This window comes from Anabas testudineus, chromosome 11 (assembly GCF_900324465.2).
Source record: "Anabas testudineus chromosome 11, fAnaTes1.2, whole genome shotgun sequence".
Taxonomy (NCBI): domain Eukaryota; kingdom Metazoa; phylum Chordata; class Actinopteri; order Anabantiformes; family Anabantidae; genus Anabas; species Anabas testudineus.
The window spans coordinates 6,419,114-6,444,471 of record NC_046620.1 but is presented as its reverse complement, the minus strand read 5'-3'; the positions used below and the strand labels follow the sequence as shown (position 1 = coordinate 6,444,471).

The 25,358-nt window shown below is 40.9% G+C and overlaps 3 protein-coding genes across 4 annotated transcripts; 1 reads left to right on the top strand and 2 right to left on the bottom strand.

Annotated features, from left to right (window-relative positions):
- Positions 1-474: 474 nt before the first annotated feature.
- On the bottom strand, positions 475-2,059 carry cdca5 (cell division cycle associated 5). Its single transcript, XM_026349374.1, has one exon. It carries the CDS (start codon positions 1,912-1,914, stop codon positions 1,168-1,170), a length of 747 nt encoding a protein of 248 aa, XP_026205159.1. The 5' UTR covers positions 1,915-2,059; the 3' UTR covers positions 475-1,167.
- A 22-nt stretch (positions 2,060-2,081) lies between these two features.
- On the top strand, positions 2,082-11,540 carry psmb2 (proteasome 20S subunit beta 2). The gene is made up of 6 exons (XM_026349375.1): positions 2,082-2,286; positions 2,750-2,872; positions 3,207-3,277; positions 10,470-10,632; positions 10,975-11,024; positions 11,309-11,540. The coding sequence occupies exons 1-6, from the start codon at positions 2,196-2,198 to the stop codon at positions 11,408-11,410; spliced, it is 600 nt and encodes a 199-aa protein (XP_026205160.1). The 5' UTR covers positions 2,082-2,195; the 3' UTR covers positions 11,411-11,540.
- A 2,632-nt stretch (positions 11,541-14,172) lies between these two features.
- On the bottom strand, positions 14,173-25,057 carry tfap2e (transcription factor AP-2 epsilon). 2 transcript variants are annotated; one of them, XM_026348820.1, is made up of 7 exons: positions 24,930-25,057; positions 22,405-22,848; positions 20,623-20,677; positions 17,827-18,058; positions 16,128-16,246; positions 15,421-15,559; positions 14,173-15,232 (listed from the first exon to the last, which is right to left on the bottom strand). In XM_026348820.1, the coding sequence occupies exons 1-7, from the start codon at positions 24,966-24,968 to the stop codon at positions 14,971-14,973; spliced, it is 1,290 nt and encodes a 429-aa protein (XP_026204605.1). In that variant the 5' UTR covers positions 24,969-25,057; the 3' UTR covers positions 14,173-14,970. The 2 variants fall into 2 exon arrangements, with proteins under 2 accessions (XP_026204605.1, XP_026204606.1); XM_026348821.1 differs by lacking the exon at positions 24,930-25,057 and adding an exon at positions 24,210-24,261.
- Between the last annotated feature and the right edge of the window lie 301 nt (positions 25,058-25,358).

The window sequence follows — 25,358 nt, the reverse complement described above, 5'->3', positions numbered from 1 at the left end:
GCAGGTGTCAGAGTTGATAACATCCCCCCCTTGTTAGTGTAAATTATGCAACACATCCACTTACACCTTTAAGAGACTCTGGAGGAAAATGTTTTACCTGTCCACCACTCTCATTAAATCCAGACAGATCGCCCACTCATTCATTCAACCTGCCTCAACATATTCATTGGAGGATGCTGCAGCGTGTAAGAAAGTGTTGTTAGTGCTTGATTATGCCCTGTGCAGATTAACATGTGCATTAATGAGCGCTAAGCAGTACACATTCACCAGTGTAATCTTATATCTTAGAAGTTCTCCAAACTATGGTGTCAACTTGACTATATTATAAATATACTGTATATAACAAACCTAAAGATTGACCCTCCACTCGCATTATAATCTTAGTGAACCCTGATTAAATGCACTGTTCAGGCAGAACAAATGAACAGAACTGTGATGGAAATAACTTCTACGTCTGTTAGAAATTCTGGTAGCTTGACTGGTTTATTTACATAAACAAAACATTTTCCCACGTGTTTCAGAAAAGACGTGAGAGAATAGTCAGAGAGCATTGATAGGTGCAAGTGTTAATTTGTTATTCTGAAATTACGAAACCTCCAAACTGTTGCTTACATCTGTCAGCCATTAAAAATACAGTGAACGAAGAAGAAATAGATTAATTCAGTTCTATTATTGGCTTAGAAAGACGGCTCTGCTCTTTGACTGTGTGATTTCTGCCAATGTTTCACAGGATACCATGCATAAATCTGCATTAAACTGTCATATATTTTACTATAATGTATCACAAGTCTCACAACTTTGTGACTACAAGGAGAAGTTAATCCAATAAGCCACTTTGAAGAGAGATTCACAAAACTGTGGCAACTCAAGTCAATTTCCATCTTGTAAAATAAAACAATTCAGGAACAACCAAATCTGGATAAAGTTTTTTGTGTGTCTTTAGATCTTAGCTACTGAATCAACACATGTGTCTATACGTCATAAGAGCATTTAAACAAACAAACAACCATGAAACAACAAATGATGGACAGCAACAATAATATGAACAGGAAATCTATAAAAAGTTCAATGTTTGGACAGTGTCCCTCCCAGTGCCAGAGTTTATTCAGCATGTCAGTGACACAGATGACATGTCTTCAGTCTGTCCAAGTCTTTCAGTGTCAACATTTACTCCACGACCAGCTCAAACTCCTCTGCTTCCTCAAACTCTGCGTTCATCTTTGCAGCTAGTGCCTCCAGCTCGGTGGTGTCGATCTGCTGCATCTTCTTCCTCCTCCTCTTCTCCTTCACCACGGCCACTCCGGGGATGTTGGGATCCGGTTCGGGGAAAACTGAACCACAGTCGTCCGCCTCGAGCATAGTCGTGAAAGAGGTCAGACCAGATAAGGGTCCAGTCATTTCCAGAGCGGTCTTGGACTGTCCGACTGCACGCACCACCTCGGGGGTCTTTAGCTTCTCAAAGCCGAACAGAGTCTCTCGAGGGTTGGGGCTGTTGAAGGACTTATCGCTGAGCCGGCTGTAGGAGCGGCGCACTTTCTGTGACCACACCTCGTCCTCTGGATCCATCGCCGGCTGCTGAGGACGAGCAGGCGGCGGAGATGACGGGAGAATCGGCGAGGGCATAGCGGGCGCCTTGCTCTTCTTCTTGGCCGAGGAGGAGTCCCGCTGGCCCGGCACAGAACCAGGGGTGGAGACCTTTTGCTTTTTCTGCAGGTTGCATTCTGTGTTCTCCTTGTTATGATCCGACGGTGCAGCTGTTTTTCTGGGTGCTATTTTCCTCACAGTGATGGAGCGTTTAACAGGGATGGCATCCAGCGCCATTTTGTTTTCGGTTTTCCTGTCAGTCAGAGGAGGAGAACTTAACCGCGGCGACCGCCTTCGCCCCGATCCGCAGATATTATCCGAGTCCGTCATTATGGTCCAAAGCGTCCCTTCGTTCGTACTTCACGAGAAAATAACCGTTTCACCATCAACTGACTACAATCGGTGCAGCGAAATCAAAACACGGGTGACAGACAACAGCTAGCTGTTCAAATTGCCCGCCCGAGTCGCGTAGAAAGGACGAGAACGTGTTTTCCGGTGACGTCAACAATCTGCGCCAGCACTCTCAAACTTTTGCTGTGTAATCTGGACAGTCGGTACCGAGGCGTCTGCTTTTTCTTGGTGTTGTATAAATATTTCAGCACATAGGTAGAATGGAATATTTGATTGGGATTCAGGGACAGGATTACGTCCTCGTCGCCGCCGATAATGTTGCAGCCAGCAGCATCATTCAGATGAAACACGGTATGACAATGCGTTAGCTTAGTGTTAGCTTAAAGCCGGTTTATTGAGTTAAGCTAGCACACGCAGGGTTGTTTTAATACTTTGTGTTGATATCAAATATACATCGTACTAACAAATGACTCTTAAAGCTGTGTTCTGTTAGAATATATGTATGTATAACTGTTAATTGCCCTCAATGTAACGAAATGTAAAGACACGTTCTGAATATGAATTGAGCTAACACACAGAAGCTAACCACAGCTAAGTTGAGAGGCACAAATCTCTATAACTCTGTTTTTGCACACATCCACATTTTTTTTTCTTTGCATAACGTAACGGTACACGTAAAGCATCTTTTAAGTTCTTCTTAGATTTAGGCAAGTCATTGTGTTTGAAAGTGAAAGTGAAAGTCCCCTCTGGGTTAAAGTTTCTCAGTTTGTAAATGTCATCTTAACTTTGTAGTGTTTTATTCTTTGTTTTTCAGACTATGACAAGATGTTCAAACTCAGTGAGAAGATTTTGTTGCTGTGTGTTGGAGAAGCAGGAGACACAGTACAGTTTGCAGAGTACATACAGAAAAATGTGCAGCTCTACAAAATGAGGAATGGTAAGGACTTCATCTTTCTTCTCCGCTGAGGTCTGCTGTGTCTCTCTGAATACAATACCTATTATTATTGTTGAATAGTTTTTAAGAGCACTGATATTTAGTACTGTTATTCAAATATTACTTGTTTTGTTTGACAGAAGTATCTGATAGTGAACAAAGAAGTACTCCTAAAACTTTTAAACTGTTAAAAGTTGTCTAAAATAAAATATAATGTTGTCTTGTATTACATTTGGAATTGTTCATCTTGGGGTACTTCATGGTTTTTAATTGGTTCTTCAGATGTATATTTGCTATTTAGTGATCATCAATACTGATTTTGCATTCGGTTTCTTAGGTTATGAACTCAGTCCAGCAGCAGCAGCAAACTTCACACGAAAGAACCTTGCAGACTACCTTCGGAGTAGGGTAACTATTCTCCTGCATCGACAGATTTATTCATTCACAACATCATCAGTTTTTAGTGAAAGTCATACGGCCTAAAACACAAGAAATGCTTTTCATATGAGCATTAACATGCTTATATTAAATCTCAAACTGTTGCTTTAAAAAACAGAATTTGATTGTGTAGCCAGAGGATAAAATCCAAGTTTACAAAATGTAGTTAGTTTTGTTTTTATTACATGCATTAGTTGTACCTTAAAGTTTTTCCTGTTGGCACTAACCTTTTGTGGGAGCTGTCATCTTTTACTGTGAACCCGTGAAAGAAACATAAATTCTCATAAAACAATAGAAACTTTAATTTCACCAGTGCATTTTCTTTTGCCCTGAGAAATGTTGTTTGTTTTATAGAAATTGTGATGAGAGATTTGGCTATACTCATAACCGAACTAATAGTTTTGTTCAGTGGCTTGTTTCCTTGTTTGAACCTCATAGCTGCACTCAATAACATAAAAAGATGACATCAAACACAACACTAAATACCACCACCTTCAGTACCTGAATACCAACATTTACCAAACATAACTGTCAAATATATAAAAATGTACACACAGTTTCTTTATTACTAATGCAAACTTGGATTTCTACCCAGGCAAATTGACCACCTACTTTTCTCTTTGCATATTTGTGAGTTGGCTTGTTTTTAGTCCGAATACATTTTACAATATACTGAGCTTTTTTGAAATCATGTCATTATGGTCCTGCAAAGACCATAGAGCTGCACAGAAGGAAAATATATCTGTTGCGCTTCCTGAGTAATTGCATTTTTCAACAGGTATAGGTTTTCTTTGGGAAGTTTGTCCTTGTTATTTGACCATAATCAATATGATTTAATTTGGAAATTTCAGCTAAAACAGTAAGTAAACACATCTATTGACAGTTACTTAATTAACACATTTGGTACATAATTCTATAAAGACATTTCTATTCCACCCCTACCACCTCTGAACCTAAGAATCTACAGAATAAACACGTACCATTTGTGATTATAAAAATATTTTGATAAATACTCAAAGGGCTGCAACTAATTGTTGTCATTATCAATTAACCAGCCTGTAATTTCCTATGTAAATCGGTTGTATGTGTCAAATCCTTTATCAAAATTGTTGATTAGCCTTTTGTTGACTAATCAAATAGTCATCACAGATGTTTTGCATTATTATAATGTATAGTAATATGTTTAAAGTTGATAACAATTACTTGGTCATTTAGCAATTATCAAAACTTTCTCAGCATCAGTTCTTTTCTTTTTTTTTTTATCTCGTGATGGTAAATTCAGTATTTAGTTTTTTTTTTTAATGTTGTAAGTCACACAAACTCTTACAGACATATGCCATAGCTTTGTTTCCATTGTAGAGACAAAACGATTCATCAATAAATTAAGAAAATAATTGTCAGAGTATTCGGTAATATAAATAATTCTTAGTCTTTGCTCATATGTAGTTAATATGTCATGGGTAATTGCCATAAGATGTAACACCCCCTGCCCAAGACGGCTCTGCTTCTCATATCTCTTGCACTAATTTGTTAAGAGTAGTGCAGCCGCTGCCTGTCACAATAGCAGAAGGGTGAAAATAATTACAAAAAACAATTAGTGTGGCAGAGAAGGGAATGTGGGACACATCGAATGGGGGATAGGGTTAGAGCAGCAGCAGCAGCAGCAGGAGGAGAAGGAGGAGTGGGGCTCCCCGGGGAGAACAACCAGGCCCAGTAGACAACACCACACAGACCAGAGTGTGAGAACGAGTAGGAGTCAACTTATACACAAAAACAATATACATGCACACACACAGGGACCTATAGGATCAGGATTGTTCTGTTCAGTGAAGGTTGTACATGTAGTGGAGGATAGCATTTATATTCATGTCTTGCCATAAGCTGTGAGTGTATCGTTATTTTTTGTGCCTCACGGCACAAAAATTTGGTTTTATGAGTGCAGGATTTACTAATGCCACATTCTCAGGAGTGCTCAGAAACTGAAGCAATAGCAGTTTCTACTCTGCAGCCCACACCTTCCTCCAGCTATGCTCTTCTCACATTCATCAACCTCCAGAGTACATGGACATTTGCAAATTATGTTGTATAAACAGTTTCTTTTTTTTTATGGCATTTTCCCCCAGAACATCTTGAGCATGTAGAATATGTAATGTGTCTTGTCCAGTTGAATGTGAAACACGGAAAGAGAAAATCTGCTGAAGTCTTTCACTGTTTAATATCAACTAGGAGAAGGACAGAGTGTCAATAATCACTTTGAAGACATGTATGAAGCCAATGCAATTACTCAGTGTACTTGATTATTTTAATTATTGGGGAAGCTATCAGTTACTTTCTTAATTAACCAACCACTCCTGCTCATTCAAACTTTCTGGTGCCCAAGGTAACGTCTTCAAAGTGCTTACATTGTCTGACCACTAATGTTAAACCTCAGAGGCATTCAGTTTATGTTGATTAAAAACAGAAAGTAGCAAGTCGTCATATTTAAAAAATCTAGAACCAGTTCTTTTTTCTCTTGTCTTTTTTAGATTTTTAGCTTTAAAAATAAATACAATTATTTTAGATTATCAGAATTGCAGCAGATTACATTTTGTAAAGTGTTAATTAGAATAATTACTTCACTTTCTTTACATTTTATCAACACCCTGTTAAGCAGATACATTAGAGGAAAATAACTTTTTCAGCTTTTTCAGATATTGAAACACATTTAAATCAGCTATGTGCTTCTTTTGTTTTAGTTCATAACTTTGAAAAACTATTTTGTAACATATACATTACAGCTGAACTGTAAACCATTTGTTGACCAAAACACAATTACGGTGATTTATTTAGATGAAAAATGCCTGTAGTCTAAGACTATGCTCAGTTCTTGTCTGGGGAACTGGCTGCATATATTTTAATTAATCTGATTAAATCATTCCAGATTGAAGTTTAGCCCAGATGGAAAGGAAAGATAATGATCTCCTCTTACATATCAACTGTTTTGGGTATTTTTCTATCATCCTTATATCATTTTCTGAATCCCCCACAAAATGCATCACACGATCCCACTGGCATCCTCAGACCCCTAGGTTAAAAACCACTGGCTGATAAATTAATCAGTGGTATGTTGTTAATTCTGATGACCTTATTCCTGCAGGATAATTTACAGATGAGTCCTTTAGTCTGAAATATGACCTTCGGGAGGCGTAGTTAGCCAAAGTCAACAGAGCATGTCTGCGCAGAGCCGGCGAAACCAAGCTCACATAATGTCTGTGCACTTACCAGCCTACCGTCCAGAAAAACAACTCCGCTAACCTCTGGAGTACGGCATTCACTCAAGCTTTGGAGAGCAGACAAAGAAAAAAAAAAACTAGCGGTGAGCATAATCACCTGAGGCCTCGACTCTGCTGCATGCACATCAGTAATGATACACATGAAATTCACCACAGAGCAAAACAACAACTGCAAAGTTTTAGGGGCATAAAAACTCAGCATCTGCTCTGCTTCTATTTGCTTTATTTTCCTGCTTCATGTGCTGTAATATTTTTGAGTATTAAAGATAAAAACTAATTAAATTTGGTAGATATTGAATTGACGGGTACAACAGCTTGGTAGTCTGAAAAGTTGAGCAGGATTGGAAGTGTAGGAAACTTAGATACGAGGGTAAATTGATACCGGTAAACTCAGGGGAGGCTGAGGGTTTATAAATATCCTATTTTATTTTTATTTAATTTTTTAGAGGCTGATGCAGAAGCCTAAAAGCCTCACAGTCATCAGTTTTTGGATAAATGTGGGTGTTTGCTGCAGAAAACTAAAGAAGTAAAGTGTAAAGTTAGAGTTCAGTATTTTTAGAGTTGTCTGTAAGGCTGCAGCAACAGTTAGCCTCGGTGCTGTGGTGATCTACAGCTGGCCCCATATGGGTTTGTAAAATATTTTTTAGCATGGGCACACAATGGGCACAAATAATTACTGGCGCCATATTGCACGCGGCTCTCTTGCTCCTGCACAGATGAACAATTAATACAGCAGATTGAGGAGAAATGCCAATAAAGAGAACATGGCCTGGGGCAGGGTGCAAAAATATGGGGAGGGAGGGAGGAAGGGAGGGGAGGGAGCAAGCAAGCACTGGAACGTGGAGGAGAGTTTGGGGATGAGTTTGTGATGGTTTTATAGCAGCGTGACCTTAATTTGTGTCATAACTAAAGCTGTTTTTCCTTTAAATTTGTCACTGCCAATGTCTTAAAAAGAATTGTTGTTGTATTTACAGTAAATAGAGAGTTATACAGCAGAAGCTGGTTAGATTAGCTAAGAATAAAGAGTGGTAAAAGAAAACTCAGTCAAATAGATGGAGAAAGAATTTGATCATTTTAATAGCACCATCATCACCCCAAAGGCCAGTTCAGTTTCCATTTGATCTCCGACTGATCTGTGTGGATATCAGTCCATACGTATCAGTATGGATGCACACCTGCTTTTTATTCTTACTTCAGTTGGTGTTCATGCTCACACACATGCTCACTACTGAACATGAATTTCGGTTTATCGGTTGTCCAATAAACAGATTTGACAGATTTGATAACATCAATTGAGTCACTTGACCATGTGATTAATTCTTTCCTTAAGAAACAAAATAGATTGTTGCAGTGAAGAGTAATATATTTTGTGTTTTTAATCCATTAAAAAAACTAATTGCAGACACTACATGTTGGTTGTTATTTTATTGGTGTATACGTGCTTGACTATTTGTTGGCTACTGCACCTTAGGGCAGAGCCAGGCTAACAGTTTCCCCTTATTTCTAGTATTTTGTGCTAAGCTAAGCTAACTGGCTGCTAGCTACAGCTTTATATTTGTGATAGAGGCACAAGAGTTGTGTCAATCTTATCACCCAAATTCATGTATTTCCCAAACTCCCTTCCTTCAAAACCAGCTTTGTGTCTGCTGAATGTGATGGTAGTAACGTACAGGTGATGCTTTTGTTCGGCAGCACAACAGCCGCTTTGTTTGGCTGAGAGCGAGAGTCGCAGCAGGGGGGATGAAACATATGATGTGTATTGTTTTCATGTGAACATGGGTGTGAGTTCAGGTGCCTGGGTTAACAAGGTGCCTGGTTCCCTTGGAGGTGACATGGGAAGCTTATTTTGATGCCAAGTCCATATTATTGTTATATTGTAACCAGTGAGACAGGTGTCAGGTGGGTGGTGGTGATGCCGCAGGGGAGTTTGCAGGCTCACAGAGGAGTTGGAGCGCACACACACACATAAACACACACACTAAGATATTCATCCAGAGATTCACGCCCATTGTACACACGCAAACACACTGTTTCTCTTTCTCACGTGTGTGTGCATGTTCAAAACCATCATTAACACACACACACACAGACACTAAAGCCTACACCGCGGGGAGCGTAACGATCATCGCGGCCCTTGTGGGAAACTGGTCTCTAACGCAAGTCACAGAAATAAGTGAGTCGTTTGAGAGGTCAATTGAAATGAGAGGGCAGGTGTGTAGATTGCACCTCACCTAGCGTCATATGAATCATATTTATCTTCCTTTATGACGCAGAATAAAATGTTAAACTTTTCATGTTGCGCTTTAATCAAAAAATACTCTACTGCTTCTAACTCTGCTAAGAATTTAGGCCATAGGTTGTTTTGAAATCCACAAAATTGTCAGACTTTAAAGGTTTTTTTTTTTTTTCTAAAATGAGGAACAGTGGCTCGCAACAATGAGGGAAGAAAATTAGTGTTTTGGAGGGAGAGAAGAGGCTGGAAGCGTAGAAGACGTAATTTAAAAAGAGATGAGGGGGGAGGCTGGGGCAAGAGAAACGACTTTAGAAGTTTTTAATGAGCCCTGGCGTTACTCCAGGGCACAGGGTGAAGGCGGCGGAGAGGGGAGGGAGCGAAAGAGGGGATAAAGACGGGAGGGAGGGCGCGATGGAGGGAGCAACAGGGTTGCTGACTCCCAGCAGATGTCACACTGCCAGTGACACCCTGATTCTCCCCTTCACACACAAACACACACACACGTACACACTCCTCGTCTGTCCTGTGACACCTTTTCACCTTTCCTCTCCCTGTGCTGTCACTTCAGCCTCTTGTATGTCTCTCTCTCTCTCTTGCACTGTTGTTCGTGGTGTGTTAATGTTGCCGCTGTGTGTGTCACTCCATGTCTCTCCTCAGCTGAAATATCAAAGTCGATAATTAGGAGCAATTTATTTGAAATATGTTGAGAGAGAAGTTGCACTTTTTGTGAGGAAGTTGCTCTTGTGAACTGGGTACTGAGATAATGTACAGTCTCTGACACTGTTTGAGATTATTTATAATTTTGGAGAATCCCCTGGTAAATTTCTTGATTCCTCTGCCGTGCATATCGACAACAGGGTTTCTAAACGGCTTTTACACACGCACTTGTTCATGACCAATGACTGCAAACAGGGAACGTAGTGGTGTGAAGTAGCTGAATCTACACATTTAAAACAGAAAACAGCACGTACAGGTCTAAATGAGTTGTTTTCCACAGTTTGCATTTTGAAAAGGAGCTACGTTCTGTCTGCCATCCGACACAGACACACAGCAGAAGAAAAATAAATGGAAAACAAATTTAAAACATGAATCCTGAATCGAACACATTGTTAACCAGGTTACTTATAATTGCTCTTTTTTTTTCAGCATATTCATCATACTGATGTATGTGGAAGATGTACATTTCTGTAATACACCTGTCTTGTGTTCATTTCTGATCTGTCATATTCGGCCCAACCACACCCTGGCTACTGTTAGGGAGGCTACGACACTGTTCTGCAAGCTTCTCAAAGAATAAAAAACTATTTAAATTTATGTTTAAATGTGGTGTGTTATATGACGCATACCTCATACCAAGTCGTAGCAGTATTATTTTTGGGTCATGTCAGTTTTATACGCTGTCACTAGTAAATGAAGGTTTCAGTTAATTTGCAATGTGCACAGAGCTTTTAGCAAGAACCAATATTCTGACACATGTTAAGGAATGTTATTGTGGTGGAGTTCACCTGCTGAAGTAAACGGTGACTCAGAAAACCTCCTCAGATTTTTGTCCTCAGTTAACACCTTGTTTCATATGGAGCCTTGTTTATAGATGTGGATATTAATCCTCCACCTCCTCCTCTCTTTCCTCTCCACTCCCTCCCTCCTCTGTCTCCAGACTCCGTACCATGTGAACCTGTTGCTGGCGGGCTACGATGACACAGACGGCCCAGGTCTCTTCTACATGGACTACCTGTCTTCTCTGGCCAAGGCCCCCTTCGCTGCCCACGGCTACGGAGCCTTCCTCACCCTTTCGATTCTTGACCGCTACTACAGACCAGGTCAGTGCAGAGAAATGCCTCATGCGTGTTTTCTGCTGTTCAGTTTTCCTGTGGGACTAAAAGAGAAGGCAACAGAAACAAATGGAAACTACAGTAGAGCAATGCAAGTCTGTCAAATGTGTTGACACAGAAAGTTTAAGTGGAATTAATTTACCTAATAGGATTCACTAAAAAAGAAATGGTTTGTGCTAATTTTATGACGTATGAAAACTACTTGTTTAATCTGACCAAAGCTTTTTTTTTAAATGTAATTTTACTTTTTTGCAATTACTGTTTTGTTGTATTCTGCATCTCACTAATACCAGTATGTTTTTTTTAACACTTATTGCATTTGATTTGTAGATCTGACTAGAGATGAGGCAGTGGACCTGCTGAAGAAGTGTATTGATGAAGTGAGTTGAAGTATTGGTATTTTTTATTTAAGTTGATATAATGTTGTTCGCCTAGCAAAGAGTAACTTCGGACAACTGGAACAACTATGGTTTTCTACTAGAGCTAAAATTTATTTAATAAAAATTATTTACATAATATATAAAAACATTGTTGGTGAGTTATCGTAGATCCGTACGTTTGATAAAATCGCTCCTACATTGGCCTTAAGTCATTTTTCTGTTTCTTCTCTACACGATTCCACGTTCCTTTCTGCTCATGTCATGTCTCTTTCCTCAACCTCCAGCTGAACAGGCGCTTCATCCTGAACCTCCACTCCTTCAATGTCCGCTTGATTGACAAGGAGGGCATCCATGACCTGGAGAAGATCACCCTTGGCACCAAGTGACTGCTCACTGCTTAACTACTGACCCTCACGCCCTGGTTTCTCTTTTCTTTTTCATTTCTTTTTTTTTGTGTTACATTGACCTCCTCGCTCTTACTATTCCAATAAAAAGTGACACACAGTTGAGATACAAGCTCTTTGTCCCTGTGGTGCTTTTTCATTGCTCTCTAGTCTACTCATCTGCACATAGAAAGAGAACAGCCTTCTGGCTGTGTACTTTTGCACTTGTACTCTGTGAGACAGTGTGCGTGAGGGTAATGTACACTTGCTCATACACGTGTAACAAAACACGCAAGCACATATGGTGTTACTTGGAGTAAAAAAAAAAAAAAAAAAGGAGAAGCTGTTTTCTGTTTTGTTGTTTTCAGTGTTTTCCCTGCTGCAGAATGAGCAAACTGCACCTAAGTGTTGGGCAGGATTTACTGGGAAGTCAAATATTCATGGTTGAATTATTGTTTAATGATAAATTGTATAAGTTTACAAGCAGCAACTCACTAATTGAGTTGCAGTATGAGCGAAAAAACCATAAACACTTCAGTTATATACTTGTTTTCTCAGTTTTTAAATAGCTTTTTAGTCTTTTTTTTAATTTAAAGAAATAGCGATCCCTGTCTAAATCATAAACCAAACTGTGAACAGGGTACGGCTACATTTTTCCAAATTTATTTTTCAGTTATTTTAATTTTAAATCAATAATAGTCAATTAAATAATGAGCCTTGATTTGAAATGAAACCATTACTAATTAGGGAATTTAAATAATAAGCATCTTGTGAAATAATTAAAAGGTCTTCCGTTTTTGTATACCAGGTGTGTTACAGTAAATGAGCATACTCATACACAGCTGTAACTGAAAACCAGGCCAAGCTGGTTGTGTGTGTGTGTGTGTGCGAGAGAGAGAGAGAGACAGCCCATGTGCTTGTGCACAAGAGAGCGAGACGGTGTGCATGTGTGTGGCTCTCTCCACCACAGACAGGTGATTAATAAACATTAAACAATCCCTCCTCTCTCCAACACGCCGGAATCTGACGGGAAGAGCAGCATATGTTTGCCTGGAGGCACAGAGAGAGATGGAGAACGGCCCCGCTGAGTGTGAGGTAGAGGGAGAGAATAGGGGAAAGGCACGGGTGAGGAGGAGGAGGGCGGGGGAGTTAGGTTACAGAACAGGAGATAAAGGGATGGTGGGGAATTGACACAGGAGGGTAATGAGATGGGAGGAGTGAAAGGGAGATACGGCAGGTAGAAATGAGTGATGTTTGAGTGTGTGTGTGTGTGTGTGTGTGTTCTGTCCCTGGAAAGCAGTAATTTCACTGAGCGTCTCGTCCTGGTTGAATAAAGTGAAGGACTGTGCGGGAGGTGAGAGGAGGTGGTCGGTGGGAGAGCAGCAGAACAGATGGGTTGGGGGGGAGCGGAGGTGTGTGGCTTGTTGGACACAGGGGGTCACACTGCTGCCACTCTTCTCCCAGGTACAGTGTTCAGGGCTGCAGCTGCCACGCTGCCGTCTCCCTGGGCCCCTGCTGGAGCTGTGCATGCTCATAGAGAGGTCCTGATTTTTATTTTGGAGTGGCCCCTTGAGGTAAATGCAGCAGATTTGTCGTAAGCATTAAACACGTAGTACGAGAGAGAAAGAAACACCATGGTTCAGACTTGGGTCAGCTGAATGATTAGTTGATTGATTAGCCTGGTGCCAGAAAAGTAATAATAATATCAGGTAATTATATTTATCAAGCAAAAGATTAGTTTGGTCCTGTTTTCAGTTGGATGTCTTTGATTTATTGTGTTTTTTAATACAAAAAATATAGGATATGCTGCAACTTTGGGTTATTTGAACAAAAGTAGTTGTAGTTTGAAGATGTACTCTTGGAAACTGAGGTGAAGGTTCGTAAATAGTCTATAAATATTTTATAGACTAGTATAGATTAGAGAAATTACTCTCTAATCTCTTTAAAATAAAAGTGGTCATGCAGTGATGTTGAGTGCACAGGATGAACTGGACCCTGCACTCCCCACAATACAACTCAGTCCCAGTCCTGCTAAATTTGTCTTCCAAATCCAAACAGGCTCTATAAGACAAGACAGAAGCTAATGGGTCTGGACTAAATGCTAACTGATGATGCTGATATTCAGTGTTTGTCAGCGTCTTAATTTAGTCTGTCATCCTGCAAATGGCTGCACAAGACACAAAGCTAAAGCTGATGGGAATCTCATCTGTTTTGCAAATACTCGCCAAATTAAAAGCTTGACCTGAAGATTGTGCTGCATGAAAATTTCAGAGCTACTAAAAGTCAGCAGGATTTATCCTCTGGGAACCCTGAATGTCTGCATAACGATCAGTCACATCAGTTTTTCTGGTTAATGTCAATGTATTTTAAAATCTGTGGTGGTTTTGGACTGATGGAAATAAAAAATAAGACATTTATCACATTTGTTGACATTTTATGGACTAAGCAGTGAATCGTTCAAGGGGGGGAAACTAAAGTGACATTAATCAATAATGAAATTAAGTGTTGGTTGTGGCTGTGACCTTTCTCTTGAAGATAGAATAGACTTTGCCTGCAGGGATTTAAAAAAAATCACCATCAGACAGGAAGAAGAGTGAAAGCATCACAATAAAAACACAAAAAAAGAAAATAAATATCAATTATCACCTTTGAATTCAAAAGTAAGTTAAAGTTCCTCCTGTAGGTGCCATTACATTTTATTGTTCTGATATTTCCGATCAAAATGTTAAAAACACACTCGTGAAACTCAACCAATCACTCCTTAATTCTTTAATAATATATTACATTTATGCCATAACACAATAATAATAATAATAACAGTAATAACATTAATAATAAACATACACAGGAAGTACAAAATGATTTGTGTCATATTCTTAAGTTACCAACACGTAGAACTTCAAAATAAAAGAAAACAAATCTTCTTTAGCTGCCTTTGACTCCTCTTCACCCCATCGCTAGAGAATCCAGAGAACCCGATTTCCCATGACCACCTACTAAGAAGAACTACATACGGAGGTTGTCCAAACAGGTGGAGTTAAAAGTCTCCCAAAGTTTCAGAGGAGCAAAGAGCAGGTCGTTGTCTCGGATATGGCTTACGACGCATCCCAGCTGAGTTCAGTCCAGAAAATGTGTGTTTAAGTGTGTGAGTGTGTGAGATTGATAAAGGCAGGGGCTCCTAAAACACGGACATTAGTGACATGTTTACCAAAATCAATAAAAACAGGAAGGGGGGGATTAAAACCATACTGCCATATGTGGGAACTCATCCTGGTGTTTTGCAGTTTCCATCGTGACACAAACCAGCTACTGAGAAGAGAGGTCCATGCGTCGTTTAGAGTGAGGTGGTTGTGGACACACATTACAGTACAGATATCATCGTAAACCCCCGTCCTCCTCAACGAGAGGGACCGCGGAGCTATCTGGGAGGTAAGAGTCTCAGTTTTTATCCTGAGGGCGAAGGTAAAGACGCAGAGGGGGCACGAGCCAGTCTTTTCCCCTCTTTCTCTTCCTTCCTGCCGCTCATTCATCCTTCAACACATCCATCTCGGCCCCCCCCCCCTCTATTTGCGATGCTTCATCTCCTTGTCGTGGTGGCTCTTCCCTCCACCCTCTCCCTTGTCCAGCATTTTGATCGCCTCCATCAGGTAGCTCTGGAAGGCGGAGAGTGCAGCGCAAATGGCTGGAGTGCCAAAGCCGTGGGTGAGCAGGCTGAAGTGGGTGAGGCTGCCTTGGACACCAGGCTCCAGGCAGGGGGTGGGTCGACTGCCGCCCAGTGGAGAACGGTCCTGGGACATCAGGTCCACAAATTCCTTACAGATCTCCCTGAGACAAGAAGACAGGAGGCTTTAGGACATGATACTACTGTAAGCTTGGTAGGGTGCACTCCCAGCATGCAACACACACTAATTAGTCTTCAAAGTGACGCTTCAGTTTTTACAATTCATGTTTCAAAAAGTGTTACTGACTAAAACGTGTCTAAGTTGTGCAGGAGTGCAGGAGGAGCTACTCACTTGGTGGCGAGCAGCATGCTGCGTCGTGTTGGGAGCTGGTCAGGGTCGCTCTGCCTGCACAGATACTCAGCTGTGGCTCTGGCGGGAAACTCTGTCTCGCACACGTAACCAAAGTCCCGCGCCAGATGGACGGCTTCACCTGGAGGAGGTGGAAGAGGGACGGAAATAGAAAAGCAGTCAGAATAGTACAGCACAAAAAGACATCGTCTGAGACAACAGTTAGCCAAAAAAAGCTACTGCTCCTGTGTGTTTGTAGGAGTCAAAGGTCAGTGCTTCTGTTTCTTATCAAATATGTATCCGTATAAATGCTTTTAAATGATACACAGTCGATTGGGTTCGCGACTCAGGTCAGGTCAGGTCAAGACAAACTCTGCAGCCATTTTTCTCACTTTCACTTCTCAAACGGTTCACTGCTCTTTGGCTTTGTGAGGCAGCCGCAGCTCCAGCTTTTCAAAGACACCCTCCACTCGTGTGTGCATGTACGCACACACACACACGCACGCACGCACACAGCCGTCCGTGCTGTGGCTGTTTATTCATGTCTGCTCATGCGAGGAGATTTCTATGTGAATATGTGTCTCTCTCTGTCGGGATGCATGCAGGTCACTGCATATGTGTGTGTGTGTGTGTGTGTGTGTGTGTGTGTGTGTGTGTGTGTGTGTGTGTGTGTGTGTGTGTGTGTGTGTGTGTGTGTGTGTTTTCCCTACCCTCCACTAGAGATGTTAGCAGAGTGACGTTGGCTGCCTTGCGTCGCCCGGCGGGCAGGTTGAGGCCAATCTTCTCCAGACGCTCTCTCAGACACCGGCCACCATTCTTTGACTTCGCCCTGAGGGGAGACAGGGAGACAGAGAGAGCACTTTTTAGGAGATGCTCATCGTATGTGTGCGTGTGTGCGCCCTTTGTTGTGTATGTTCTGTTCTGTATCTCTGGATTACATTTAATGTGTAAACAAATTTGAAGTTGAAATCTCCCTATGTTCCCTGTCATCAGTGATAGCATCCTGAGTTGTCAGGGTTTTTTGTTTCCCCCATTCATCCTTTACTGATTTCTTTTCCCCTCTCTTCTTTATCTCTTATATATTTCAACATTTAAATATTTTTTAATACAAAATAGTTTTATATAAAGCATTGGCTGCAGAACTGAAATGTAAATAGAAATAGAAATACCACACACCCTGTGTTCCCAAGTGCTAGTCCTCTACATTATTTTAGTTTATAATAATATACTATAGGCAGTGATATTACTTTGGAAGTAACGTTTCACTGGTGCCTAATTTATCTCACTCTGTATTTAATTTGAAACACATTTGGACAATTTATTTACAACAATGTGTCATATTAATATACTGATGATTTATTTTGCAGCAGGTGTTTCATGTATATGTATTCAGTAATTTTAGCTGGAGAATAATTGTAGTAAATGAAAATAAAAGTTTAAAAAAATTAATTGGCAGTGATATGTCTAGGAGAGACTTTTGGTTTGTAACATTTACTACCCTTTGGATCTTTTAATTGTGCCTCCATTCTAAATCATAAAGTTGTTCTCCTGCCCCGAGGCTGTGGCTCATTAAACCACATTGCTTCTCTTGTGATTTAGTCCCATGACCCATTTTGGGTCCCAAGCCCCAGCCCCAGAGTTAAGTTAAAGATATTCTGAATAGCTTCATAGAAAAAAGACAAAAATTGGTTTAAAACAGGAAGAATTTACACCAAGAGTCACACTGCTGACGAAGGATCATAATTTGTTTATAATCTATATATTAACTGTGGTGTCACTTTTCTGAAGGAGATAAATTTAGCAGATTCAAAACAAACGATTTAAAACGTTATAAATGCTGCTGAAGTCAATATTCATTTTAATTATTATGCTAAAGTTAAAGTTGTGATTTCTGACATTTTGTCATCAAAAGTGATTTCTTTAATTTCCCGCAATGACTTTTAGCAACATTGAAAACAGGCTATTGTTTGGAGTGTGAGAGAAAAATCCACTGTACGATATAAGATGTACACTGAAAAATGTAAATCATACATGTTTATTTCATAAACTGTAATTTGTTTTAGGCATCATGGCGTTCATATTATCAACGCTTCTGTCTATGGAAAACACTGTATGTTACCTATATGTTCTGTATTTTCAGTATTTAAATCTTTACTTAATTGGTTTCCAGTTAAGACTCGTGATCCTTCATAAGGAACCAGGCCTGTTCAAGACTCCCTATCACTGTTTTGTTTTACTACAGCTTTTGGAGGCCTGATAATAAAACAGTTCATATGAAGAAAACAAAACAATTCAAGACCAACAAAGCTGAGAAGTCTTCATTTAGGGTGTGTTTTTGTTTTGAGCTCAGCCCTAATTAAACTTTTGAGATCATCTATAAAACGACCTCATTCCCTGACTTCCTCTCACCTGCGGAGGACTCCACCCAGCAGAGAAGCATTGAGGCACTCGGGCGGGGAGAGGCGTCGCTGCACCTCCCCAACCGTCACCTTGTATTTGGAGGTGGAGCTGAGCAGCGACAGGCGACCGGGGACTGAACAGAACACCTCAGCTGGGTTGGACACTGATCCCACACCGAGGCCGTCCTTACCGATGGACAGGGCTGACAGGGATGAGCCGTTGAGCTTGGACGGGATAGGAACTGTAGATGAAGAATTGGAAGATGGAAAAGAGGAAGTTGAGAAGAGGAAAAGAAAGTTTTACTTTATTTACATGTACTTTTAGGCTATTTGCATTATGTGTCTTGGGTAAAAAGTGACAGACAAAGATTAACACCAAATAAAAAAACAGGTTGCACAGAGAAAAAAAAGAGCTGCATGATGAATAAAGATGAATAAACATCATCAATGCTCAACATGTCTTGTGCAGTGATTGTGTGAATGACAGCGTGCTCCTCCTCCTCCTCCTCCTCAGATTAATCTATTCAGTGTAATGTTCTCTGCGCCGACAGCTCTAATTCTGGAGCGCTGCTTGTTGATTCTGTTGTTTCAACTGCAGGTGGTTACGTTTTGACTGTGCATTTTCAAATAGCGTTATTTGGCACCTTGACGAGCTCAATTCACGCTCACTTTACAGTAACTTTTAAGACCCACAAGTTTTTTTTTTTCTTCTGAGGAATTGGCTCCAAACCCACTGCAGATAAGACTAGAAAAAGTTAAAGTTTGGTTGTGAACTCTTGTTCGTTACCTGTTGCACCTATAACTGATAAAGATAATTAGTTAAAATCCTAAATCCACTCAATCTGCTGTTGTGTGGACAGAATCCTTTGAATTCAGAAGATTAAACTGAATCTGCCTTTTTTATTCTACCAAATAAGAAGCTTCTTTTTCTTTTAGGATTATATTAAAGTGTGAAATAGTTCTTGTATAGATTTATATCATGCATCTTTTTTATTCGGATTTTCTGCCTCCACTTAAACACAGTGGAGCAGAATGGAAATGTGTTGTCTTTCTAGAAACTATCCACCGTCTGCACAGTGGAACAACACCGTGTGACAGACATGTGCGGAGTACAGTATGCTGATTTGTTTGTCACAACAATTTGTTGCATTAGGTAAAGAAAAATAAGAATATAGTTTTGGGCAGCAGAGATTGGACAGGGGATCAAATCAGTGTGTGATGTTGGAGATTATTTTAGCCAGTTATAGTGTTATATGATGTGTAGAATTTAAAAGAATATGCAGCATGTGCAAAGGATTCTTCTCTATCTCTTGTCTCTTCTTTAAAAAAATAAATATATATATAGTGTCTGTACAACTGTGTAGTGTGATGCTGCCTCTCCCTCAGCTCTCTGAAGGCAGTGGGTGGCCTCTTTGTGACTCCCTGCTGTGCAGCAGATTCTCCAAACTCACTCTTAACATCCCCTCATTCACAACCAGCCGATCACGCAGTCGTGGAGGCCGCAGAGCAGCAGAGTTTCCTCCAAAGCTCGCTCCTCTTTGTCGTCTGCCTGCCCCTCCCGCTCTTCCTCCTTTTCTCTTATCATTTCTCACTCTCTTGCTCGACTCTTTCTTGTGCCTCCCACTCGTCACCCCCCCCTCTTTTTCCCTTCTATATTCCATCTTGTTCTCTTCTCCCTATTGGATTTTCTTATTCATGAGGGCTCTAGGTTTGCTCTGCTATCTTACTGTAAGTACTTGCTGGGGAAGAGTCTCGCTGATCAACTGTGAGCGTTTGGCAAACAGAATTACTGTCACTTCATCAGATGACTCCTGATTTGCAGCAGCAACAGGATTCAAGCGGCTCGAATCACACTAGGAATGAATAAAGCTCCTCTTCAGGGACTTGATTTGGAGAATTACACCCTTGTTTTTGTGAATACTTTAAGCGTGGAGGGGTTCAGGCCGTGAGAGCTTTGAATAGGGGGAAAAAATACATTCAGAATGTGAATATCTGTTGTCTGTTTGTAGTTTTAATCAGTCAGAAACAACAGTTTTTGATTAGAAATGACTAATAATTATCTAAAGAAGCTCCTTAGTCAAGAGAAACTTTAAAATGCAGAGTATTTGATGTGTCTATGTGTCATTTTATCAGCAAACGCACCGTTTTATAACACATCAGGTGTCATCCTCGCTAAGTTTCTTCGCTAAAAGGCCAAGGGTTTTAAAAAAATATTTTAATTCTTTACTCCTTTTTGGCAAAGCGAGGTTTTTCACAGTATCACACTGCAGCAGCTACAAATCCAGCTTGAATTTTCTAATCGTGCCCCTGTGTCTTCTGCCACTCAGAGTCTGTAATATTAGAGCGATCATACTCTGCAAATTTCCCCTCAACTCCTCTTTTATCATGTTCCCCTCCCTTGTCTTCTTTGCCCCACTTCTCTCTCCTCTCCTCTTCACTCTAATCCTTCTCTCTCTCTCTCACACACACACACACACACACACACACACATTCACACACTCTCTCATATGACCATGAACAGTTCATTAAGAATGTGTGCCTTTGGGGTGAAGTCTGCAGCTGAGTATTAGAGGACTTCTTGACTTCAAATGAAATAGCAAAACAGAATTATTTATAGTGTGTGTGTGTGTGTGTGTGTGCATGTGTCTCTGGATGTGTGTGTGTGTGTGTGTGTGTAAGTGAGTAAGGCAGTGAGATAGACTGGTGTTAGAGTGCCCCTAAACACAAAACCCCCTTCAGCATGTATAGCACAATTATATAGGTGCACACTTGGACACACACACACACACAGCTCACCACCTCTTACCTTTTTTAATGACAGAGTGGTCGAGGATGCCCAAGGCTGATCCTTCCTCCATTCCCTGTGTCAGACAGACAGACAGTCACTATCATTTATCCACCGACCTCACAGCCAACACACACACATATATACTAGTATATAAATATATAAATACACACACGCCCAGAGCTTGTCTCTCTCTCTGGACGAAACAAGATGGAGGGTCCAACACTTAGTTTTCCCTTGGAGACATATAGACAACTATCCACATCTGAGTAAATAATAAAATCTGTTACTCAAGTCAAATTTGATTCAGTGCAAAACGGGAAACAGACCATCAATTATTCTACATGTTATTATTTGTTTAACAAAATGAAATTTCTTTTTAGGCCTCCTAATTTTTCAGTGCTACAAATGTTCTTATTTACAAAAATACAGCCACAATTACATTCACTGTTTAAAATGACTAAAAACCCTGATTATAGCCTGTATTGTATTTTTAAGATTTGCACTTAATATTTTTAAATGTGTCCTATTTAGAAATAAAACTGTATTGTGTGTAAGAAAATAGGATTCAGTTAGAAACAGCAGCCACCAAAGCGCGTTCAAAGACGAAATTAAAACCACTGCGATTCATTTGATCTTTTCATTCACTAAGAATAAAATTCTCCTTTGTGCTGAATTTATAAGAAGGTTCAAACGCGCAGGATATAATCCATTAATCAAAGAAAAGTCCTTGTCAAGTGGGAGCGTTTAACAGTAACATGCCCGGGTTGACTCCTCGCCTGGCGCGTCTCTCCAACGTTTCTTTTCTATTAATGACCGTGCACATCAATTGGTTTCGCTCTGTTTTTTCTGCGACGAGGCAACAAACAGCGTCTGCAGCTGCACCTGCTGCAGGGAAGCTGACTGCTCAATAAACCATAGAAACTATTCTTCCCCCAGAAACCTGCAGAAGGCAAAAGGCTGCAGAATGAGCACAATCACTTTGTCTCCGTGCGGGACATCGGATAATACTGGATGCATTTAAGGGTGAATAATAAAGTGGCATGCGTCCAAATAACCATGAGTAACTTTAAAACTAAAATCTTATAACGTGAAAGAGTTTTATTTTTATTGGATTTAACTCAAAACCTGAGTTCAAGTCATTTATTGCAACTTTGGCGTAAAATACTTGACAAACGTGGCCAAAAAACGACATTTATTATTCCTAAATTATCACAATAACTCCTAAGAAAACAGCTCATTTTGATTTATGATTTTCTGTAAATATACAAACTAACATTTTAGAACTGATATGTTGAACAATAATCATCGCGCAGCTGTTTTTCTTCGTGTTTTAATGTCAGACAACAAAACAATGTTTGTTTTACATAAAACTGGTTAAAAAACCTGCAGGTGTTTTTTTTTTTAATTAACAAGTGCAAATTTGCTAAATTTAGAAAAACGCAGTGGTTGTAAATTAGAAATAAATAAAATAAAAAAGAGTTTTTACTAAAAAAATATGTTTTGAATCTTTGCGTCATTTGGAGGCAAAGAGCAAATAAAACATCGGGCCTACATCGCCTTGGGCCCCTGCTGCCAGCATCCATATATTTGTTTAGGCCTTTTTTAAAGTAACTTATTATTACAAACGATTTAAATAGAAAAATTAATTTAAATCGAAGGAGATTTTTCATTAAGACTTCTGACGTCTGACACCTGCTTGTGCGCAGTGACTTTTAAAGACGGTCTTTCCAATGCGCAGCGCAAACGCCTGCGACACCAAGAAACCACAGAAACCCCAAATAAAGAAACAAATGAAGTCACCTGAAGATCCTCCAGGCCGTGATGTCCCAGGTGCATCCCGAGAGGACCGTCCCCGAGTGCGGCAGCCCCTTCCCCGAGACCGTGCAGCAGCCGAGGGACAGCTGGATACTCCCGCCGGGGGTCGAGGCTCAGAGCCCGGTGAGACTGTGACAGGAGCCCCCCCTCCTCGGAGCGCGACCTCTGCGAGTGCCATGCCGCTTGCTGGTGCTGATGGATGGAGTTGATGGAGGGGTAGGGGTCTGACAGGTGGGAATAGGCCGAGTCCTGGCTCTGAGAGTATGGCAGAGAAGACTGGGGGTAGGGGGGAGGGAAGTACGGAGGCTGGAAGTCGGAAGCCGGCGTGTGGCAGAGCGGGGGAGCCGAGGAGTAGGCTGCCTGGTTCAGGGAGGACAGCTGGGAGAGGCGCCCGCTCGGCGAAGAGCCGCTTAGTCCGTCTGCGCGGTCCTGCAGAAAATTAGAAGGTGTGCTTCACATGAGGAGCTCCAGTCCTTATCAACGTGTTCTCCCAAAGGTGCAAAAAGGAACTGAGCATTTCATCAAACGACAGACAGATGCCAGGAGTTATGAGCTCCGGGAAATGAAGCCTACATGTTTTTAAACTGACAGGAAATATTCAAGTTTAAAAAGGGATTAGGCCTATACACAGAAACAGACTCTAAAACTTTTCAGGCAACACAAAACCAATCCATAAATAAATATATTTCCATTTTAATAGAGAGACAGAAATAGCAGCAGCGCTTGAAGTGACGCGCACTGGCAGAAGACGCCACCGGCATCGCTGCACTACAGTGTCAGAAAGGTCACGGCCACCAAGAAGCTGCACAAAGAACAGGTAATGCACTACAAAGACACATCCCTTCGGGAGGGAGGGGGGGCTCAGTGCATCTGTAAATAACCTGTCATTGGATGTGCGAACCCACACTGACCCCACGAGTGGAAATTGAAGAAACGTCTTGATTCACTCTGACAAGTCGCAAAAAAACCAAGTGAGATTTCAACTTTACGCGTTTGTCAGCATCATGTAAAAGAAACAGCGGCGCGTCACAGCGTGGGAGAAGACCCGTAGTCCACTAGCCTACATTTCTGCTCATACATTTCCTGGTGGAATTGGATTCTTTTAAAAGCTGGGTCACCTAGATCAATGGTGCTGTGGGTGAACAGTGTCCATTATCTGGCTGCCAAAGAGGGCCGCTGTCAGGTTCAACACACACTCACACTCACACAGACACAGCAGCCACTGTGTAACTGTGCGTTTCTAATGTTATTCCAAGAAGGTTTATACTCAAAGCTGTAAAACACACTGACCCAACAGTGGAAGATCCTCTGTCGCATGCCAATCTGTGCAGTGAGTGGACACTTTACTGTCAGTCGCTCTCACTTGATTTGACACTTTGCAGACAAAGACCATCTCCGCAGACAGATGCGCAGCGCCGCAGCACTAAACTCTGTCACACACATTCACTGGATTCAAAATAATCACAATTATTATATATAGGAAAATAAACAAATTTATTACTAATGTATTTAAATGTAAACCACAACACAGCGACTGACCTTTATTTTAATGAAGCTGCCAGTTACTGTCACACGCCCCAAAAAGCAAAACACTGATCAAATCATTAAGTATTTTTTCTACGCCTCGATAAAGATGAAACGATGTGTTGTTAGGCGATAATATCAAATGTTACGCATGGTCTCTCAGATGGAGCATGTCCACACTCACATGAACTCGTTTTCAAAACTGAGTTACAACAAGAATCAGCCCCCAAAAACACACTCAAAACACCAGAGTCTATCAAACTCACCATGGCAGAATAGGTGTGGATTAACATCTGGACCAGTCTGGATGCCCCCAAATTTAAAATTCAACAGGACGCGCAGACTGTCAGCGACTGAAAGATGTCACCAAATGCTCCGGGATGTAATCCAGGCTGCTTCAACGCTCCATTCAACTCAGAGGTGTTATTCACTTTTCCTTATCTCCCTGTTTACGGAGCTCTTTACGCACAGATCAAAAGCTGCTGTCAGATACTCACTGGCGCGCACAACACTCACAGAATCCTTCAGCCTCTCCATGAGCGCACTACTTATAGTGTTTGCGCGCACCCGGCAGAATGAGGGGAGGGGTCGACAGGGTCCACTTCTCTTAAAGAGATATATTCGTTCAATTACTGCTTGTTAATTCATACACGCAGCGGACTTTAGTTAGTTTTTACTCTTAAAAAAATCAGCACTGAATTGTACTGGATATGTTAAGTTTTACGCATCAAGCGACACAAGAATGAACTTTTTGTATTTACAACTCTCTTAAATAAAATCAGTAAACATCAGTATTTCCTTTAATAATTTCACCTCCTGGAATTAAAGATCGAAAACTGTTCACCCTCTTTTCAAACAATCCACCATGTGCCGCCTTTTACGCAGTGATGGACCTCTCCACCACATGCCTAAATCTACATCTGCTGACCGTCTTTACGCACCAATCAAAACAAACACAAACAAACTACATTTAGTGTTTCATTTACCTGGAAACTGTCAGTCTTGGTTCGGGATTTCCAGAGCATAATGTCGGTGGCGATGGTGGCTCAGTCTGTGTGTGTGAAGCTGCAGATGAGGGGTTAATGTGACGCGGTGGATGGGCTGAAGGTACAGAGAGGAGTGAGTTAGTTTAGGAGGCGATGCGGGAGTTTTTGTGTGGATGAGTCAGAGAGAAACAGAAGGGTGTCGGGGGGTAAAAAAAAAAAGAGGGAGGGAGGTGACACGAGTCGAGGAGAGGGCAGCTTAAACTTTTTCACGGTTGGTATATGGATTATAGGATCAAGCGTTGAATAAGAAAAATGGAAAACAAAGAGAACAGACACAACATGAACACAAGTGCATCTTCCTTCAATTAAATTTTTTTCTGGTTCTGGTTTGGTTTTAATTTCAGTCTTAAAAAAGAAAATGAAAAATAG

Coding starts and splice junctions, on each gene's coding strand:
- cdca5 (XM_026349374.1), bottom strand. CDS start 1,914: ATGACGGACTCGGATAATATCTGCGGATCGGGGCGAAGGCGGTCGCCG.
- tfap2e (XM_026348820.1), bottom strand. CDS start 24,968: ATGCTCTGGAAATCCCGAACCAAGACTGACAGTTTCCAG. Junction 22,849..24,929: donor CCAAGACTGACAGTTTCCAG/GTAAATGAAACA, acceptor AATTTTCTGCAG/GACCGCGCAGACGGACTAAG. Junction 18,059..20,622: donor CCACTCTGTCATTAAAAAAG/GTAAGAGGTGGT, acceptor CTTCATCTACAG/TTCCTATCCCGTCCAAGCTC.
- psmb2 (XM_026349375.1), top strand. CDS start 2,196: ATGGAATATTTGATTGGGATTCAGGGACAGGATTACGTCCTCGTCGCC. Junction 2,287..2,749: donor CATCATTCAGATGAAACACG/GTATGACAATGC, acceptor TTTGTTTTTCAG/ACTATGACAAGATGTTCAAA. Junction 2,873..3,206: donor GCTCTACAAAATGAGGAATG/GTAAGGACTTCA, acceptor TCGGTTTCTTAG/GTTATGAACTCAGTCCAGCA.